Source organism: Oncorhynchus kisutch, linkage group LG11, assembly GCF_002021735.2.
Source record: "Oncorhynchus kisutch isolate 150728-3 linkage group LG11, Okis_V2, whole genome shotgun sequence".
Taxonomy (NCBI): Eukaryota; Metazoa; Chordata; class Actinopteri; order Salmoniformes; family Salmonidae; genus Oncorhynchus; species Oncorhynchus kisutch.
In genome coordinates, this window is record NC_034184.2 from 22,208,464 (window position 1) to 22,225,108 (window position 16,645).

General features: G+C 41.0%; 2 protein-coding genes across 2 annotated transcripts in view; both read left to right on the forward strand.

Moving 5' to 3' along the window:
* The window catches only part of mcph1 (microcephalin 1), a 50,141-nt gene extending 44,842 nt beyond the window's left edge, over nt 1-5,299 (forward strand). Inside the window, exons 14-15 of the mRNA XM_020495490.2 lie at nt 3,731-3,968; nt 5,104-5,299. Coding sequence (XP_020351079.1) covers nt 3,731-3,968; nt 5,104-5,168 — 303 coding nt within the window. The 3' untranslated portion in view covers nt 5,169-5,299. The remainder of the gene's footprint in view (nt 1-3,730; nt 3,969-5,103) is intronic.
* Nucleotides 5,300-7,723: 2,424 nt separating this feature from the next.
* The window catches only part of LOC109899871 (1-acyl-sn-glycerol-3-phosphate acyltransferase epsilon), an 87,825-nt gene continuing 78,903 nt past the window's right edge, over nt 7,724-16,645 (forward strand). The window contains exon 1 of the mRNA XM_020495483.2: nt 7,724-8,518. Within this exon, the coding sequence (XP_020351072.1) occupies nt 8,300-8,518 (219 nt within the window). The 5' untranslated portion in view covers nt 7,724-8,299. The remainder of the gene's footprint in view (nt 8,519-16,645) is intronic.

Below are 16,645 nucleotides of genomic sequence, written 5' to 3' on the forward strand. Positions count from 1 at the left end.
AAAACAACTTAAGTAGTACTTTTAAAGTATTTTTACTTAAGTACCTACACTACTCGAAAAACTTGGATCCCACCAAATCATGCATTGGTGCCACCAACTGTAAAAGTTAGAGGCACCAGGGGAAAATGTTAGGCTGGAATCCTGTAGTAATTAACTGTTAATTCAGAGAACACATATGACCAGCACTAATTTGCAATATAGCCTAATGGCTTGTTTACAGTCTGTCTATTGATATGTCTATAGACAACTGTCGTAGCGATATCATGAACGTTCTATTGTCGTCTGACATTAAACTTGTCGTTATGAAAAAGTACACAAAACGGCAGCCTCTGCATGACATCAGCGGCCCGGTGCTCCAAAAAGCATATTTTCTCTATTTTAACACTAATCTGTTTAAAATTAATTCAGTAAATGTCAGCCTAGCAAGCCAAGCAACTAAAAGCAATTTTCTAAACAATGCTTTTTGTCCGTTGCTAGCTAGTTAGCTAGCTGGCTAGCCAGTTCAAATAATAAAATGCCAGGGCTGACTTCTTGACCCAGTCCAAATCAGTGTTCCCTGATTTAAAGACACTGTTTTCACTGATAATCCTCATGTCTTAAATATGACTCCACCACTAGTATCATGCACCATGAAGTGAACAATGTACTTTCAATGCTCAGTTCACTCTCCATCTGAACCATTTGACAAACCCTTGATAAAATAGGGATAAAAAGGCTGCTGCTATGTACAGAGGAGTACCAAAATGCTTTACATTTGAGTGTTTTCTGACACATTCAAAAAGGAGCAGATTGTCTCTTTCAGCCTTGCAACCGACCCATGCTGGACACCAGGGTTGCAAAATCCAGTAATTTTCCCCCAAATTCCCAGGTTTTCTAGAAAGGATTCTGGGTTTTGTGCTTATTCCTGTATGATTCAAGGAAAATTTCAACCTGGATTTTTGGAATACCAGGGAACTTGGGGAAAGTTACTGAAATGTTGCAACCCTACTGGACACGGAGCAGCACTCCAAACTTCCCCTGCAGTTTAGAGCACCACTCCGTAGTCTTAAGAGCACAATGCCAGTGAAGACTGCATGTATGTTCTCATTCATTGCTTCCAGGCAAGAAGAATGGACAGCCTGGACCGCAATCCAAGGAATCAAACCAGGTGCGGAGAATGGCATTGTATTGCATCTTTGATGTATTACTACAAGCTATGAGCTGTGTCAGCCAATGTCATAGGACTTTTGTTATCGCTTAGATTCTCAGCACATTAAGGCTTACTTCCCATCGTCCACTCTTAGAGGCTGTGGATAAAGGGGTATTACTCACACAGAGATGTGGATTGGAGTCCGAGGTAACCAACATGTATCCTCAAAGTGAAAAGTAATTGTCTACCTGATCTGAATGGCGGATCACCTTTAGATTAAGCTTAGTATAAGGTACAATGCTCTACCCCTTGTCCAACCTCCAAAATGTGCACCGTTATGAACCTAAGACATTAAATTCATTGCCAAAATTACACAATCGAGAGCAGTAAACAAAATGAGTGGAATGAGTTATTTCCATGTGGTCATGACAAGTAAATAAGCATGGGCCCAGATTACAAAAACGACATGTAATCATTCATCATGACTCCTGTTATAACATATATACACTACCGGTCAAAGGTTTTAGAACACCTACTCATTCAAGGGTTTTTCTTTTTACTATTTTCTACATTGTAGAATAATAGTGAAGACATCAAAACTATGAAATGACACCTATGGAATCATATAATAACCAAAACAGTGTTGAACAAATCAAAACATATTTTATATTTGAGATTCTTTAAATAGCCACCCTTTGCCTTGACAGCTTTGCACACTCCTGGCATTCTCTCAACCAGCTTCACCTGGAATGCTTTTCCAACCGTCTTAAAGGAGTTCCCACATATGCTGAGCACTTGTTGGCTGCTTTTCCTTCACTCTGCGATCCGTCTCATCCCAAACCATCTCAATTTCCTCACGAGAGCCAGTTTCATCAAAGTGCTTGATGGTTTTTGCGACTGCACTTGAAGAAACGTTCAGTTCTTGAAATGTTTGAAATAGAGCTATATTCTGTATACCCTCCACCTTGTCACAACACAACGGATTTGCTCAAAGATGTTAAGAAGGAAAGAAATTCCACAAATGAACTTTTAACAAGGCACACCTGTTAATTGCAATGCATTCCAGGTGACTACCTCATGAAGCTGGTTGAGAGAATGCCAAGAGTGTGCAAAGCTGTCAAAGGCAACGGGTGGCTACTTTGAAGAATCTCAATTTGGATTTGTTGAAAAATTTTTTGGTTACTACATGATTCCATATGTGTTATTTTAATAGTTGTGACGTCTTCACTATAATTCTACAATGTAGAAAATAGTAAAAATTAAGAAAAACCCTTGAATGAGTAAATGTTCTAAAACTTTTGACCGGTAGTGTATGTTACACTGCTAAGGGTTGTTATGGTTCACTCTGGCAGACACATTTATTTATAATTCGAACCTCAAATCCCTTTCATATTATGTTGTATTTCACACATATTGTATTTCAATTCAGCACTTGTCAAGATACCAAGTTAGTAGGTTGTTCTTCAAGTGGGGAAATGGTAGATGGGGTGTGATTTGGAGTCAGATTCGGTTAAGCTTTTTGGAGGGCATTTGATTGTACAGATAATGACAACAGCAACTCTGTATGAAATTAGGCTAAAATATAAACTTAACATGCAACAATTTCAAAGATTTTACTGAGTTACAGTTCATATAAGGAAATCAGTCAATTGAAATAAATTCATTAGGCATTAATCTATGGATTTCACATGAATGGGAATACAGATATGCAACTGTTGGTTACAGATACTTTTGAGAATATGGGCCTCACCATGGGCCACAGGTTCTCGTCACGGTATCTCTGTGCATTCAAATTGCTATCGATAAAATGCCATTGTGTTTGTTGTCCGTAACTTATGAATGCCCACACCATAACCCCACCGCCACCATGGGGCACTCTGTTCACAACGTTGAAATCAGCAAACCGCTCACCCACGCAATGCCATACACCTGGTCTGTGGTTTTTAAGCTGGTTGGACATAATGCTGAATTCTCTAAAACAATGTTGGAGGCAGCTAATAGTAGAGAAAGTAATATGAAATTATCTGGCAAAGCTCTGGTGGATATTCCTGCATTCCTACGCTCTGTCAAAACTTGAGACATTTGTGGCATTGTGTTGTGACAAAACTGCACATTTCAGTGGCATTTTATTGTCCCCAGCACAAGGTGGTATATAATGATCATATTGTTTCATCAAATTCTTGATATGCCACACCAGTCAGGTGGATGGATTATCTTGGAAAAGGGGAAATGCTCACTAAAAGGGATGTAAACAAATTTGTGCACAAAAGTTGAGAGAAACATGATTTTTGTGGGTATGGAAAATGTCTGATCTTTTATTTCAGCACATGAAACATGGGACCAACACTTTACGTGTTGTGTTTATATTTTTGTTCAATGTATTTACAAATTCAAGGTGTTTTTCTGCCCTCTCCTTGTGAAAAGAGAACACTGCAACACACTTGAGTTGTGACAACTAATGGTCAGGCAAATGCACAATACATATACAAAATGTACATTTCTGAATAACTACTCATTTAGCTATATTAAGATGAGCTCTTTTATAACACCGCCGCAAACAACTCCATCACATCTAAGACCCTATCATGTCTCTCCTCCCAGATCTGCCGTCTACAGCAGCACCTGTCTGCAGGGGAGCACCAGCAGGACCTCTTCTTGGGTCAGCCTACAATGTTTGTCTCCCGGAACACCCAGCCCCCCACCCACAGCCTGGTGGAGCTCATCCAGCTGTGTGGGGGCACAGTCTGCAAAACGGTCCGGCAGACAGGCCTCTGCATAGGGGAGTACAACGGCAAGAGACCAGAAGGGAGCAGAATTCTCTCCGAGCAGTGGGTGCTGGGTAAGATGTCAGCCCAGTGTTAATTCATGTGTAGCCCTTTTACTCTCCATCCCATATACAGGTTGAAAAATGTAGATTACGTCACTGATAAGCACTTCTATTGGAACACAGTGGCTGTACAGAGCAGGCTCTGGGTCACCGCTTTACTGCGATGTATGGGATTCAAGTTCTAAGCCGGAGCATCACCCACAACAAGATGCCCCCATCCTTCCCGCAAATTGGGTTACATTTGCACATTGTAGTGTTGTCTCAGTAAGGGGAGTGCTGTAAATCAAGAGCACTCGATGTGTTCCGAAAGATGAGAAGTCGAAATGTATAAATATGTCTTTGTCACACAAGCAAACCACACACCCATGAGTCCAAATGTGCACTTCACATTTCCAACTCATGTCATTTACAGCATCGAAATGTATGATCGCAATGATGCTTTACAGTTACAAGAAGGACATTGCGTCATACCCCAGGTTATTCTGAACAAAATGGGCCGATGTTCTGTGTTGTGAAGAAAATGGCCATGGAAGTCTCACCTGAATGCACTCATGACATTCCATATGCACCAAAATGGTATTGTTCTCTGAAGTACCTTGTGAAAGCCTAACACTGCAAGGTCATATTTTATAACTTCACTAGTCATGTTGGCAATAGAATAAGCTTTCAAATTATGCCCACCTGACCCAGATTGCAATTTGTGATGGGCTGGTTTTGGATTGCGTAACAACAGTAATTGCGTGAAGGTGGGGTGCATGGCTGCATTCCAGTCAAAAAACTGTGCTCATTCAGTTCCTCAATGGAACAGCTAGGAGAGCTCCAGAAAGCATCTAATTATAGTTGAAGGCTCTTTCCTTGTTATAAAAGTGCATTGAAATGACTTAGGAACTGTGCACACTTTGAATAGCTGTATAGCCACTTGGAGACACCTCTCACTCAAACCCTTGACATTTTCAATTTCTCATGATGCACCTACCCCAAATGTTCATGAATATTTGTATTATGTTACTAAATGTTGTGATTTGTTTTTTGATTGTGTGGTGTTACATTTGGCTTCAGCTTAGAATATTTATGTAAATTGAAGTTTTTACCCTCTGTGTCATTGTTAAAGAAACAATGGTATTCATTGACTTCCTTTTTCCTCTAGATTGTATCACACATCTCAAGCAACTTCCATATGAGAAGTATGACTTGGAATGGAAGTCCCAGTAATATGAAGTTGGACTCAAACATGGAGAACACACATGGAAATCGTTGAGGCTTTTTTTTCTCCCTTGAATGTGAATTGACTTTCTACTGTTATTGCATTCTATTTAATAAAACGTTTACCTTGTCAGAATGTTCTCATCGCAGCATAACTTTGCAGGTTTTTATTTGATATAGACTGAAGTATAAGGACATCTCTATTTGTGATTATTTGTCACAAAACTAGTCATGTCAGTCCATCCACTCATCACAGTTCTAATTCAAAGATGAGTATTGTCATAGGAGTTTACTATGCATCAAAGATAGCTGGTTATATGACACAAACTGATCTGGGACCAGGCTAGTGCTTATACAGTGTCTATTTAACAATTCACTTAGTAATTTACTGTCAAGTTATACTGGATAGCACAGGTCACACACTTGTCAGGTTTCATCAGACACACACTACTATCTAAATAACTTTAAAACTCAGCCTTAGTGTTCGGCAGATCTTGCTTTACTGCTGCTGGCATCTGGCACTGACACCAGGGTTTGGTCAATGCCGGGTCCTTGGGACAACCTTACCCTAACCTTAAAGGCCCAGTGCAGCCAAAAAATGTGATTCCCTGTTTATTTTATTTCCACAGTGAGGTTAGAATAATATTGTGAAAATTATAGTGCCCTTTTAGTGTAAGAGTTGTTTGAAAAGACAGCCTGAAAGGTCAGCCTGTTTTGGTGGGTAGAGTTTTTGCCTGCCTGGGGAATTAGTTACAAATAACAGTTCCAAACCTCTCAGCCAATAACATAATTTTTTATTTTCTCCTCCCCACTCAGACGCCTCCCAGACATCTTGCAAAATTATTGCTAAGAAGCTATTTTATTTACCATTTTTAATTTAAAACAATCACAGTAAGGTACTTAATTGTTACCCAGAAATGATTTGAAATTGAGATTTAAAAAAAAATCTGCATTGGAAGCTTTATAACGTTTTAAATGTCAATTTAAATGGGGGTGATGTCAGATGGGATGTCTCAAGTATCCCGTGTAGACTTTTCCCTGACACCAGCACATTAGCAACTGTCATCCACCCTTACCAACCACCAATCTCAGAACTCTTCTTTAAACCAATCAGCTTGCACAATGTTGGCAAGTGGCTTACGCCTCCAGCCTCCATCACACCAACAGTGTCATTGCATTTTGGTACACCAGAAGTACATTAATATCCAATGGAATGCTCCGTTTACCTTGCAGCATTGCATTGCAGAGGCAGCTGCAGTGCGTTCTGTGTGGTGCATATGTTGGATGTTATCGAAGTATGCATCAAATTGAATAATTCGGCAGTTTGACAGAAATGGTAGCAGAAGGTGAATGTTGGATTTATGTTGCACACATATCCAGATGATGCTGCGTACCATTTTGCGCAAAAGACTGTAGGTGTGATCGAGGCGTAAGGGTAGGGTTTAGGGTCATTGTCTTCAGTCAGATAGCATGACCTCAGTCTACACTGATTCCGCATTTATGTGGTAGTTGGAACTAGGAAACGGACATTTCCGACTTGCCAAATGGTTGTAGTTATACAGGTGCCACTGCCACCTTCAACCAGTTAGCAAGTCGGGCATTTCTGAGTTTCCTCGTTTCGAGTAGTGCATGATGATGATGAGGGGAGCGTAGCATAGGAGTGACGCCATCTGGCATGACACTAGAGGTGCGTTCAGTTTGCTACTTTGCGGAACGGGTTTGTACGGTATGACAAGTTTCCCCAAAACGTTATTGTACTTTCTTGAACAGACTTTCACCTTGATCGCACCTACAGCATCATTGCGCAAATTGGTACGCAACAGCAAGCTGGCTACAGCATACAATTTGATAAATACAAGGTAAGTGCCACACAGAATGCACTGCACCTGCCTCTGCAACTGAATGCTGGAAGGCAAACACCTTGATCACACCTAGTGTCTGCGCAAAATAGTATGCAGCATCACCTGGATATGCCTGCAACAGAAGTTCAACATTCACGTTCTGCTACCATTTCTATGCATAGTTTGATGCAAAAAATATATATAAATCCAACATATGCATCACAGAACATACTGCAACTGCCTCTGCAACACAATGCTGCAAGGCAAACTCAGCATTCCATTGGAAATGAATGTACTAGTGTACAAAAATGCAATGATGCTGTCGGTGTGATCATGTGTAATGTACTTCTGGTGTACCAAAACCCTGTCAGTGTAAACAAGACGTTTGAAGTACGTTTGCTCCCGTTTGGTGGGTGTGGCTTCAAGCAACGAAATACGTATTTAAAGGGAAGTAGCGATGCTGGCAGCGTTCTTACAACCCTTCCGGTGTTTCAACTTTGTTCTCTACTGCAGCGTGGTATGGATGAAGTTTAGTGTATAGAAGCCCCAAGGACCCCAGATATCATGAATCATTATTAAACATGGATATAATTTCAATACCCAGTGCTATGCGGGATCATTGGGATGTCCCGACCTTAACCCCTACTTTATTAATTTAAAATTGAATTTAAAATTGAATTTAAAATGTTAACTTCAGTGGAGTAGAGACGTCCCAATGATACCGGATAGCACGGACCAATCGCAATTGCTTCTTCCCTCCTCAAACCACATTGGACGAGAGAGCCAGAAGTCCTGCCTCTCCGACATACTCCTCCAATGGGTTTTGAGGAGGCGAGGAGAATGTGATTGAGATTTCCCCATTGAGTCCATGAGGAGGCTTGTGTGACTTTGGTAGAGGTAGTTTTTGAACTAACACTTCATTGTTGACCGAGGAGAATTTAAATGCTAAGCATGTAGTAATGATTTACCACTGCTGTTTTAACCGTGGTTTTGCACGAAACCATTCGTTTGGTTCATGTGCCGGTTGAACAGTGTTTAGCCGCAAAGTAAGTCAGCTTCGCTAGCTAGGTAAAGTTAGCTGGCTATCGGAGATTCGATGTCGTTTGCTGGTTGTTACATTGAGCTGTTGCGATATTCATAACGTTGACATGTGGTGTTACTATGTGGCCGTTGTATAAGCTATATTTGCAACTTCTCATCCTAGCTTACTTTCAACCGGAAATAGTCAACCGAGAAGTGAACGTGCATATCGTATAGTTATAGCTAGTTTAACTAGCTATAAGTGTGCAGTAGTACAGAATGCTGCTCTCCCTGGTTGTGCACACATACTCGTTGCGGTACTGGTTTCCTGCAGTGGTAATGCTAGGCACAGCTCCGGTTTATGTGCTGTCATGGGGTGCATGTCGTGTGCTTACCGCTGTCCTCCCATCAAGACTATACCGCAGGATGGACGACCACCTCTATAACATATACCAGAGCCTCGTCCTATTTTTCTTCGAAAACTATACCGGGGTGGAGGTGAGTAGGCCTGCATTTCATTTTAAACACACATTAAACTGTTAGGTCCTAAATGGAATTCCATGCACCCTGTATTGCCTCCTGGCTTGCTATACGATAGCTGATTGCACGTGGGGAATCCTCACTGCAGTCAACCTATCCTGAAAATGATCGGTCAAGCCATACGAGCTGTAGAATTTAAGTGCGCGCATACACTGCACATTATGGTATCACGCGGAATATGCTTGAAAGGAGAGAATCTCCGATCTATGAACCTCTTCTGAACATATTTAGTGTTGCCAGTGAATTGTATGATGACGTGATGTTTACACCCAGTTACTTGATTCAAAAAGTGAAGTGAATTTGTATCGACTATTCACCGAGGTAAAAAACAGTTTCAAGTTCGATATTCGACGGATAATCGCGCTTTCAAACCACTTGAGCCACAGACTCCAAATAAGTGTCATGATGTTGGAAAAGTTGCGCACAACATTGCACAGGTCTTATTTTCACGATGTAGACATGAATTTGCTTTCCAAAGCTAATAAGCATGTGGAAATGTGAGCAGCGTTTTGTATTCCTAGTTGAATTAGTTAGGGAGCGTGAACAAAGTACAAACTTTTTTACATTCAAATTTCAATAGCTCCTTGGTCATGTGAAATACTTACTTCAAACAAGGTTCAGAATGTCCACGTACTACTCTTCTATATTGCACACCCTTTAGTTTGTCAATTTTCATCTCACAAGATTTTACATGAATTTTTCCAAATGTAGAATTTCAATAGCTCCTAGGTCATGTGACTTCAAACAAGGTTCATGAGAAATTCATGTAAAACCATGTGAGATAAAAATTGATAAACTAAAGGGTGTGCAATATGTAGGCCCACTCAGTGGACATTCAAAATGTAGAATTTCAATAGCTCCTTGGTCATGTGACCTAATGTCCGCTGACTACCCTTCTATATTGCACACTTGTTTGTGTACTGTAAAATCACACGGTGTAATGTACATTTTTCGTAGTTAAAAATTTGCATTAGCTCCTTGGTCATGTCAATTACACACCTAAGCATGCAGTGGATATACACCATATTGCAAAACGTCTAGTCATGCATCTTCTATATTGTTGTACATTATTATTAGTTTGAAAATTAGGGGGTTCAGTCAGTGTTGTGTGTACCCTTTTCTTTAATATTTATCTACAATAATTGGTTGTTCTAAGTACCCTGTTTTTTAAAATATTTTTCCACAGTATTTAACAGTGGTACACAATAGGAGAGAGACAGATAATATCTCCTTTCGTCGTTAATATCAACCATAAAGGAAAAGGGCGAAGTACGAGAGTCATGCTATTAATTGTCCAAAGCAGGGATGGAGAGTGAGCTAGTGAGGTAGACTGCAGTGGGTTTGCTGGTCAAGACATATACTGAACATGTAACCACAGTAATTGTGGTCAGTAAATCAATGAATAAAAATATAATATTGACAAATTAAACAAATTGTAGACCTTAAATCTTTTCCAGCATGTCAACAGACACTTAACACTGAAATGTATCATACTTAACTTCAATTAACGTTCTCTTTATCCCTGGTCGATGTACATTTCAGAGCATCTTCAGTGTGGATGGGGTATAGCATACATTTTCAACAACAAAGACTGCACTTCCAGTTTGTTCTTTACTCTGTTGAACTCTTGTCTTCATTCTTAGGCACAGGACATGGCGCCTCAGTTGGCATGCAAAACATTCAATCAAAACACGTTATAAATAATATCAAATATTAGCCATAAATTGTCTTACGTGCCGTGCCGTCACTATTGTCAAAGATTACAAACATGTTAAATGAAGTTACTAACCCAGTCAGTCTTTGGGCCACATCCAGGTTCTTTATCAGTGGCACACATGAAGCAGTTGTTGGCTTTGAACTCTGAAATTATAGACATGACCTAAACATATGGCTGTCCCACACAACTACATAAAAATAAAGAATTTACTTTGAATTAAATGTCATTACATACCAGACATTTTCTGTATATCCTCAGCCATTTCGTTTCGCAGTTGCTCCATGTTTTTTTGAAGGTTCCATATCAATTTGGGTGGAGATGTTGGAAGTTCTGTGCAACTTCCTTGGGCATCTACACCAAAAAATACATTTTTACCTAATTGTCACATAACAGCTAACCATTCATTATTGGAAATATAACTATCAAACCTGCATTTCAAAGACCCCACAGCTGAAGGTGTCCTGCTGCATGGTGTGAGTTATTTCCCCTCCTTTACACTTTTTCCGCCCAGTTGTCTTTTCCATGGCAGGATCTTGTCACTTTGAAGTATTCTATTTTTTTAATGGAATTATGATTAGTTATAGGCAAATGAATACACAAGCCACATTTGTATGCTGTTTTCCTTATCACTAAAATCTAGTAGAGGTCATTTCCTTTATGCCCCGTTCTACACGCAGCCTAAATTATAGGCACTGAACCATTTACAGGACAGTAAAAGTAGCATATAGGATCCAACCCTATCACAGAGTGAATAAATGTACAGTCGTGGCCAAAAGTTTTGAGAATGACACAAATATTAATTTTCACAGTCTGCTCCCTCAGTTTGCATGATGGCAATTTGCATATACTCCAGAATGTTATGAAGAGTAATCAGATTTATTGCAATGTTAGTGGTGGCTGTTTAACAGTCTGATGGCCTTTAGATAGAAGCTGTTTTTCAGTCTCTCGGTCCCAGCTTTGATGCACCTGTACTGACCTCGCCTTCTGGATGATAGCGGGGTGAACAGGCAGTGGCTCGGGTGGTTGATCCTTGTTGATCTTTATGGCCTTCCTGTGACATCGGGTGGTGTAGGTGTCCTTTGGGGCAGGTAGTTTGCCCCCGGTGATGCGTTGTGCAGACCTCACTGCCCTCTGGAGAGCCTTGCGGTTGTGGGTGGAGCAGTTGCCGTACCAGCCGGTGATACAGCCCGACAGGATGCTCTCGATTGTGCATCTGTAAAAGTTTGAGTGCTTTTGGTGACGAGCCAAATTTCTTCAGCCTCCTGAGGTTGAAGAGGCGCTGCTGCGCCGCCTTCACCATACTGTCCGTGTGGGACCAATTCAGTTTGTCCGTGATGTGTACACAGAGGAACTTAACTTACTACCCTCTCCACTACAGTCCTGTCAATGAGGATAGGGGGTGCTCCCTCTGCTGTTTCCTGAAGTCCACAATCATCTCCTTTGTTTTGTTGACATTGAGTGTGAGGTTATTTTCCTGACACCACACTCCGAGGGCCCTCACCTCCTCCCTGTAGGCCGTCTCGCCGTTGTTGGTAATCAAGCCTAGCACTGTAGTGTCGTCCGCAAACTTGATGATTGAGTTGGAGGCGTGCATGGCCACGCAGTCGTGGGTGAACAGGGAGTGTTGAGGATCAGCGGGGTGGAGATGTTGTTACCTACCCTCACCACCTGGGGGCGGCCCGTCGAAGTCCAGTACCCAGTTGCACAGCTCTCGAGCTTGTTGACGAGTTTGGAGGGTACTATGGTGTTAAATTCTGAGCTGTAGTCGATGAACAGCATTCCCACAGGTATTCCTCTTGTCCAGATGGGTTTGGGCAGTGTGGTTGCGATTGCGTCGTCTGTGGACCTATTGGGGCGTTAAGCATATTGGAGTGGGTCCAGGGTGTCAGGTAGGGTGGAGGTGATATGGTCCTTGACTAGTGTCATGATGTTGGCCTGGGGATAGGTTTATTCGGGTCAAAAATACCCCCCCCCCCCTTCCTTTCTCTACCCTACTGAGGATACATTTAAAAATTGAAAAAAACTTGGTTAACATAGAGATTCTGGGAACATCAGTAGGTGGGGGATAATGAACTATATTCTGGTAACCGAACAATTGAACATATGCGGTGGTACTTAACCTGTTGCGACGAGCAATCCCGTATCCTTGAGCGTAATTATAGCCTCAAGCTCATTACCATAACTCAACGTTAACTATTCATGAAAATCGCAAGTGAAATGAAATAAATATATTGGCTCACAAGCTTAGCCTTTTGTTAACAACACTGTCATCTCAGATTTTCAAAAAATGCTTTTCAACCATAGCTACACAAGCATTTGTGTAAGAGTATTGATAGCTAGCATAGCATTAAGCCTAGCATTCAGCAGGCAACATTTTCACAAAAACAAGAAAAGCATTCAAATAAAATTTATTTACCTTTGAAGAACTTCGGATGTTTTCAATGAGACTCTCAGTTAGAGAGCAAATGTTCAGTTTTTCCCAAAATATTATTTGTGTAGGAGAAATCGCTCCGTTTTGTTCATCATGTTTGGCTGAGAAAAACCCCCGAAACTTCAGTCATTACAACGCAAACTTTTTTTCCAAATTAACTCAATAATATCGACAGAAACATTGCAAACGTTTAGAATCAATCCTCAAGGTGTTTTTCACATATCTATTCGATGATAAGTCACGCGTGGCAGTTTGGTTTCTCCTCTGTTCAAAATGGAAACATGCACGCACCTGGAGATTACGCAATAGTTTCGACGGAGGACACCGAGCGGACACCTGGTAAATGTCGTCTCATATGGTCAATTTTCCAATGATATGCCTACAAATACGTCACAATGCTGCAAACACCTTGGGGAAACGACAAAGTGTAGGCTCTCTCCGTGCGCATTCACAGCCATATAAGGAGACATTGGAACACAGCGCCTCAAATCTGGCTCACTTCCTGTATGAAATTTCATCTTGGTTTCGCCTGTAGCATTAGTTCTGTTGCACTCACAGACAATATCTTAGCAGTTTTGGAAACGTCAGTGTTTTCTTTCCAAAGCTGTCAATTATATGCATAGTTGAGCATCTTTTCGTGACAAAATATCTTGTTTAAAACGGGAACGTTTTTCGTCCCCCCAAAAAAATACTGCCCCCAGAGGTTCAAGAGGTTAATGAATATGATGTCAGTTCGGTTATCATCTGAGACATTCTCATCAATGATAAGATGACAAAGTCTACACATCAGAGTTATGGGATTCACATGGAATTGTTGTTCAATTTAAATGTTTGAATATTAAATTATTTGTGATGGGATGAGATGTGATTTTACCTTCTAAAATGAGAGATTTGGATTTTCATAAGATAGGGCTGCTCAATCAGTGACCCGCCTCTGTGAAGGGACATGGGTTATAAAACCTTTCAAACACGCCCTCTTCTCCCTTCCTATATAAAGCCTTGATGTCAACTTCCTGTTCCGAGGATGTAAGGACGACGGTCCGATGTCAGAATGGTTCAGATAATAACTACAGAATGAAGCCAACATCCGCATGAGCTTTGGTTGCGAATGGTATGAACTTTGAACTCTTATTCGCGACAGAAGTGATACCTCCTAGCCGTTGAGTTAGAGACCGTAGCTGCAAACGCAGGTTAGGAAGGAACAGACAGAGTATCCCATCTACCACACAACAACATTACTACAACATATCCAATTGCCCACCAGAGACCTTCTTCAAAGGACTCAGTTTGGCAACACGGTCTTCCATCTACCACCAACCTACTGAAGCGCAGCTCAGAGTAAATATTTATTGCATTTTCCTTTTCCAAATGGGCGGTAATTTAGAATGCATTTACGATAGCACTGTATTTCCGATAGCACAGATTGTTTTTCCTTTGTTCCTCAGTCTCCTGCTCTTTCACTCAACCCAGACCCTTTTCCTTTGTGTAACAAGCTGTCAAATCTGTTCCGCCCGCTAGGACGCTTTCCTTTATGATGTAATTTGTAATCAAGTTATGACTTAATTATGTGTTTGTGAGAAGTTAGGTATTTAGTAAATAACTGATTAAACCCATTTTTTGTATTGCTGATTCAAATTGTTAGCCAGGGTTCTTGCAGATAACCAAGAATTTACAACTTTCAGATGAGACTGAAGTAAGATGAAGATTAATGTTGACTGCTATTGATGTAAAATATTACTAGGTCTTAGAGTTTGTTCGGAAGATAACAGTTCTTTAAATATTATTTTGTGGTGCCCAACTCTCTAGTTAATTACATTTGCATGATTAGCTCAATCAGGTGATATTAATTACAGAGAAAATATTTTATAGAATAGTATGTCATATCACTTAATCCGGCATAGCCAAAGACACGACACTAGTCTCTCAAAGCACTTCATGATGACGGAAGTGGGTGCTGTGGGGCGGTAGTCATTTAGCTCAGTTACCTTAGCTTTCTTGGGAACAGGAACAATGGTGGCCCTCTTGAAGCATGTGGGAACAGCAGACTGGGATAAGGATTGATTGAATATGTCCGTAAACACACCAGCCAGCTGGTCTGCGCATGCTCTGAGGATGCGGCTGGGGATGCCGTCTGGGCCTGCAGCCTTGCGAGGGTTAACACGTTTAAATGTTTTACTCATGTCGGCTGCAGTGAAGGAAGGTCCGCAGGTTTTGGTAGCGGGCCGTGTCAGTGGCACTGTATTGTCCTCAAAGCGAGCAAAAAGTTTAGTCTGTCTGGGAGCAAGACATTCTGGTCCGCGACGGGGCTGGTTTTCTTTTTGTAATCCGCGATTGACTGTAGACCCTGCCACATACCTCTTGTGTCTGAGCTGTTGAATTGCGACTCTACTGACGCTTAGCTTGTTTGATTGCCTTGCGGAGGGAAAAGATACACTGTTTGTATTCAGTCATGTTTCCGGTCATCTTGCCCTGGTTAAAAGCAGTGGTTTGCGCTTTTCGTTTCGCACAAATGCTGCCATCAATCCACGGTTTCTGGTTTGGCAATGTTTTAATCGTTGCTCTGGGTATAACATCGCCGATCCACTTCCTAATGAACTCGCTCACCGAATCAGTCTTGAAGCGTGGAATCAGATTGGTCGGACCAGTGTTGAACAGGCCTGAGCGCGGGAGCTTCTTGTTTTAGTCTCTGCCTGTAGGCTGGAAGCAACCAAATGGAGTCGTGGTCAGCTTTTCCGAAAGGAGTGCAGGGGAGGGCCTTATATGCGTCGTAGAAGTAAGAATAACAATGATCCAGGGTTTTATCAGCCCTGGTTGCGCAATTGATATGCTGATAGAATTTAGGGAGTCTTGTTTTCAGATTAGCCTCAAATATCAAGTCATTATCAGGTTATGTAAACTGCATTCTAATTCTCAACGTAGAAGGATTTGTCTTAATGTACAGTATCACTTAATGTACAGCTCACTGTGACTGACAAATCACTGCCTATTACTGTGATTAAAAAGAGCATATGAAACACTGTTTTTCATGAGGCCTACCTGAGCGCCTTCCTTTAAGCACCTCTCCTGTTCTTGATCCATTCCACAGCCATTTGCGGATCTTTTCAGTGTCCATGTGAACGATAGTTATTGCGAGGATGAAACATTTGTTGACTTAAGTTTTATTTTAATTTTTTTAACACCATGTAAAATGAAGGCCTGCAAAGCATACAGATTTAAGTATAATAGCATGAGATGAAAGTAGACAAACAGTGTGCAATATGAAGGGATAGTCTGGACATTCTGAACATTGTTTGAGGTCAGTAGGTCACATGACCAAGGAGCTATTTGAAATTCAAAATGTTAAATTGAATGGAAAACCATGTGAGATAGAAATGGACAAGCTAAAGGGTGTGCAATGTGTAGGCCCACTGAGTGGACATTCGGAACCTTGTTTGACGTCGCTAGGTCACATGACCAAGGAGCTATTGAAATTCTAAATTTAAAAAAAATTGTAACACCATGTGAGATAAAAATGGACAAGCTAAAGGGTGTGCAATGTGTGTCTATGCCATCGGGTTAGCTTCAACCAGTTTTGAACCTGATAATGACTTCAACCAGTTTTGAACCTGATAATGACTTGTGCTTCTACACCTGCATTGCTTGCTGTTTGGGGTTTTAGGCTGGGTTTCTGTACAGCACTTTGAGATATCAGCTGATGTACGAAGGGCTATATAAATAAATTTGATTTGATGATTTGAAAGTGTTTGGAGTAATGGTTAAAGAGCTATTGACATTTGAAAAATGTGATTTGTCACTATGTTGACGGTCCCTAACTGCTGTTGGTGGACTTAAGGAAAACTACAGGCGAATATCTTTCGAATATCCAACCTGAAACTGTCTTTACCTCTACTTTATTAACCCTTATTTTGTTTCGCTTTGTAAACAACACGCGGTAGTT